We start from the raw sequence: 4,666 nt of genomic DNA on the forward strand, positions 1-4,666 counted from the left end.
GGATTAAGATCAGGGTTCAGGATGATAGATGGAAGATCTCCACAAACATTTCTGTGTAGGGGAATGGTTAACACCATTAGCTTTGCTACCTGCAACTTAGATCTTCAAAAAGTGGTCCTTTCCTTCCAAGAGGGCAACATCTCTTTTTTTTTTTAAGCAACTAAACAATAACAAAGACTTCACATGCATTCCCAGTTTCAGAGGGTCATGTTATGTTTTGATTTTCATGCACCATAGAGCAAAGGAATTAAGAGAGTCAGATCCTAAATGGAGATGGTAGTTTTGGAATTCTCTGGGAAACAGCTGAATAAATGGCATAGCCTGGTTATGCTAGAAACTGCCTAGTGATTATTCAACATTTGAGGGTACTTTATGGAATACGTTTCCAATGGTAGCCCAAGAAGACAATACTTGTTTATTGCATTGTGTAATCAAGTTGTTGATCAGTGCAAGTTGGTTCCAACTCATAGCGACTCTGTGTAGGGTTTCCAAGGAGTGGGTGGTGGATTTGAACCACTGACCTTGCAGTTCAAATCGACCTTGTGGTCCAGTACTTATTCTACAGCACCACACCCGTATTCCTAGAGTGTAACTTTTAATAATCATGCTAAAACAACCGTTAAGTGGAATATACTGGACCACAGGTCTGTGATTTGTTGTTTATTAGAATGAAAATTACTTATGTCTGACTTGGCTTACTGAAAATGAATGTAAGTAAGACCTTCAGAATCTGTCTATTAAAGAGCAGATATAAAAAAATAGAGAGATGATATTAACCAAGTATGAGCTTCAGAACAGGAATTCTGCTTTATGTACCAGATAGTACTGTTCCTGGTTGAATGGTCTTAGCTATCGATAATGAAAATCAACTTGATAAATGAAAAGCTATGCTTGGGGAGTGTACAGTGACTGTGTAGAATAAACACTGGACTTCAAACTTCAAGGCTGCCAGTTCAAACCCACCAGCCACTCTGTGGGAGAAAGATGAGACTTTCTGTTCCCAACATCAGCGGTTCAAGCTCACCAGCTGCTCCTCGGAAACCCTATACAGGGTCGCTATGGGTTGGAACCGACTCAACGGCACTTAACAACAACAACAAGTTGGAACCAACTCTACAGTACTTAACAACAGAGCTCTGGCTTCTGGTCACTGTAAAGTATGTGTAGAAATGCTTCACAGGAAAGGAGAGTGTACTGGGTTGAACACATCACCCACTACAAAAACCCCAACGGAGTTGATTCTGACTCATAGCAACCATATAGGACAGTAGGACTGCTCTTTCAGGTTCCCCACACTGTAGGTTTTACAGGAACAGACAACCTCATCTTCCTTCTGTGGAGTAGCTGGTGGGTTTGGACCCCTGACCTTGCAATTAGCACCCCAACACTTAACTCACAGCACTAGCAGGGCTCCTTACTGGGCTGAAATTTGATGCCCACTTGGAATCTGAGAATGTGACTTTACAAATCTTTTAATCCAATTTTTCCCATTAACTTTCTGAGGGTCCCTGGTAGGGTTTTTTGATTTTGTGTTTTGCAGATGCAATTAGTTACGATGAGATCATACTGGACTAGGGCTGTCCTAAATCCACTGACAGGTGGGTGTCCTAAGAAGGCCATGTAGACAGAAATACAGTCATGTAAAACGAGGGCAGAGACTGCAGTTGTGGTGCTACAACCCAAGGACCGCAATTACCAGAAGCTAGAGAGATCACAACAGGGCAGCTTTTCCCTCAGTCTTCAGAGGGAGCAAGGCACTTCCCACTGACACTTTAATTTCAGATTTCTATTCGACTGCATTAAACAAGACTTCAGAACTGTGAAAGAATTTGTTGTTTGAAGGCACCCAGTTTGTGGTAGTTTAAAAGGCAGTCCTGGAACACGAATGGAGGGAAGAAGGGAGCATTTGAAAAGCAATGCTCCCTGGGAGGAATAAAAGGTAGAGGCAGGGACTCCAAGGCTCTGACATCTGCACTTAGCCCATTCCTCCTGCGGCCTTCCACTCCTCAGCGGCCCACATCTTCCGCGTCCTGCAGGATCCAGGCTGCGCTCTAGAGCTAAGTTAAGAATGGCTCCAGTGTCCTGGGGACAGGACCAGATGACGCACAGGCGCTGATTTCCAAACTCCTGCCTAGAGGAGCCGTTGCTCGACCCGGAATCCAGTGTTCCTGCGGCTCTCGTTCGGGGTTCGGTGGACCCCACTCTGGAACATTTCCTGGACGGAGTTAGGGCCTGGTCTGGGGAAAGGCTGCTGGTGTCCCCGATGCCCAACACATTCAGGTGAGAGCAGGGATCCGGAAGCCAGGCGTCAAGGGGCAGCGAACGCCGCCTGTGTGCGCACGTACGCACGCACGCACGTTCGTCCCCACGCACGTTCGTCCCCGTGGCGCTAGCCCTTTCTTTGCTCACGAGTTCCAAGCCAGCGTCACAGGAGTCACACCCAACGTTGCGCGCTTTGCCCTGGACCGCTTCGACAGTAGTTAACGGAAACCTCTTAGAGGCACTGACTTTTTTCTTTTTTCTGAAGGAGTCCATCGTGAACGTGCAGAACAGCTCCTCATGGGCAGTTACCTGAGCCGGCCTCGTCGTCCACCTGTGCCTCCAGCTCTCCAGGTGGAGGATCTGCCGCAGAGGCAGAGGCCGGACCGCCTCCAGCCGGCACAGCTCACCCGCAGGGGACCCGTGGCTTGCCGGGTGCACTCGGCTGACGCTGCCTTCGGACTGGCGCGCAGGCTGTCCTACGAGGATCGCGTGGCTTCACCCTGTTGTCGCCGTCACCGCCGCCGTCGTTTTGTCGTTGTATATCGGAAGAGACTTCCGAATCAGCTGTTCCAGTGTTTCTTTCAGGGAGTCATTCCCTCGGCACTTCAGAGTGGCCATCAGAAAAAGCCGGCACTATCTGGGTGCAGCTCCAAGATGTTCTGTACCTCAGTGATCCTGAAGATGTCATCTACTAAGGAGAAATTGACTCTCGGTTGGGCACTGAAGCAGAGAGTTGTCTATATGTGGTCTTCACTGTCTGGTCACCTCCCAAACCCTTGTGTCAAGGAGACCCTGATGAGGGTCTTCGGAGAGAGAAGTCAAGTGAGAACGCAGGAAGAAGACTTGAAGATCCTTGGAGAAATCAAGAAAGGGCCAGTGAAGCAGGAGGAGGACCACATCATCACTGAGAGGCGGGACTGTCAGAGAAGAGATTCTGACGGCAGTGGTCATGTACAGTCTGCATTCAGGCCCCTAGTGGTCCATGGAGCCGTGTCTTCCTTCGTGCCTAGGCCTGGGCCTCTAAAGAGATACCTTCATCCCAACAGCTCAGAAGATAGTCTGTTTAAGATATCCCAGGCCCCTTTTATAAATCCATGTAGTAAACGTAATGCCATTATCAGTTCCTATAGCTCCACTCAAGATTTCCCAATAATGCAGAGATGTGGTCCAGGTACAACCAGATTCTCAGGCTCAGCCATAGTCTATCCGCAGGTACCTGCAGAGAAAGTGACTGAGGAAAGTCACCAATCTAGCACATCAGCTTCACTGGTACTAGAGAAGAAAATCCAGGGTGAAAAGATTTTAGATACTACCTCTGGACAGAAACAACACTTGGGAAATTGCTTATCCACACCAGACAACCGCTCCAGGCCTCCTAAACGCAAGATTCCTCTGCTGCTGCCCTGCAGGCGAGGAGATCCACTGATCATGCCCCCAGCTCCCCAGCTAGGTTATCGAGTCACTGTTGAGGACTTTGACTTGGAGAAGAAAACTGCGATCCAGTGGATCAACAAGATCTTGAAGGGTAAGACTGAGACAATCTCAGACCACTGTATCACGCAGTCTTCCTCTTCTTCCAACCTGCCTTCGGTAGGGATTACTACTCCAGAGCCAGCTTCTCCAACTCCCAGCATTAATTCACTGCAGAAGAGCTTAAGGAAGATGCAGAATTCCCCAGGCCCAGTGGCCTTCCCATAATTTGCTAGAGTGGCCTTTTTTTTTTTTTTAAACTTTTTATTGTGACTTGAACAAAGGTTTACAGAACAGATCGTCAATTTTACATTCAACAAATCATATACTTCACTTCATTACAATGATTGCAATCCTCTTTACGTACCCTCAGTTAACAGTTGTAGTTGTTAAGTGCCATGGAGTCAATTCCAACCCATATAGACCCTGTATAGGATTTCCAAGGAGTAGCTGGTGAGCTTGACCCACTGATCTTGCAGTTTAAATGACTGCAGTCTGACGCATTAGCCCACAGTGCCACACCAGGACTCCTGTCAGTTAACAGTATTTACCTCTTTTCCCTTTAAATATTGTCTTTAACTCTTGTACTCCGCCGTTTCTTCTGCTACTTTCATCTTTCCTCTGCCAACTTCCCTCTTATTATATATTGCTTGCCCTGTCATCCATGTTAACGTGTCTACCTTCTGTTGTTAAGTGCTGTCGAGTTGATTCCGATTCCTATTAGACCCTGTACAGGTTTCTGAGGAGCGGCTAGTGAGTTTGAATTACCAACGTTGCTGTTCAAACTAACCTGTGGTCTAGTGTTTTATCCTGCCGTCTCATCAGGACTCCACAGGCATTCTTACTTGACTCCCTCCCCTAACCATCATTTGTTGTTGTTAAGTGCCGTGGAGTTGGTTCCGACTCATAGCGACCTTGTACAGGATTTCCGAGG

At 47.4% G+C, this 4,666-nt stretch overlaps 1 protein-coding gene across 1 annotated transcript; it reads left to right on the plus strand.

The window, feature by feature from the left end:
• The first annotated feature begins 2,559 nt into the window (after positions 1-2,559).
• Positions 2,560-3,960, plus strand: LOC102841074 (nuclear envelope pore membrane protein POM 121C-like). Its single transcript, XM_006877261.1, has one exon. It carries the CDS (start codon positions 2,560-2,562, stop codon positions 3,958-3,960), a length of 1,401 nt encoding a protein of 466 aa, XP_006877323.1.
• The last annotated feature ends 706 nt before the right edge of the window (positions 3,961-4,666 follow it).

This window comes from Chrysochloris asiatica, unplaced genomic scaffold, assembly GCF_000296735.1.
Source record: "Chrysochloris asiatica unplaced genomic scaffold, ChrAsi1.0 scaffold00450, whole genome shotgun sequence".
Taxonomy (NCBI): Eukaryota; Metazoa; Chordata; class Mammalia; order Afrosoricida; family Chrysochloridae; genus Chrysochloris; species Chrysochloris asiatica.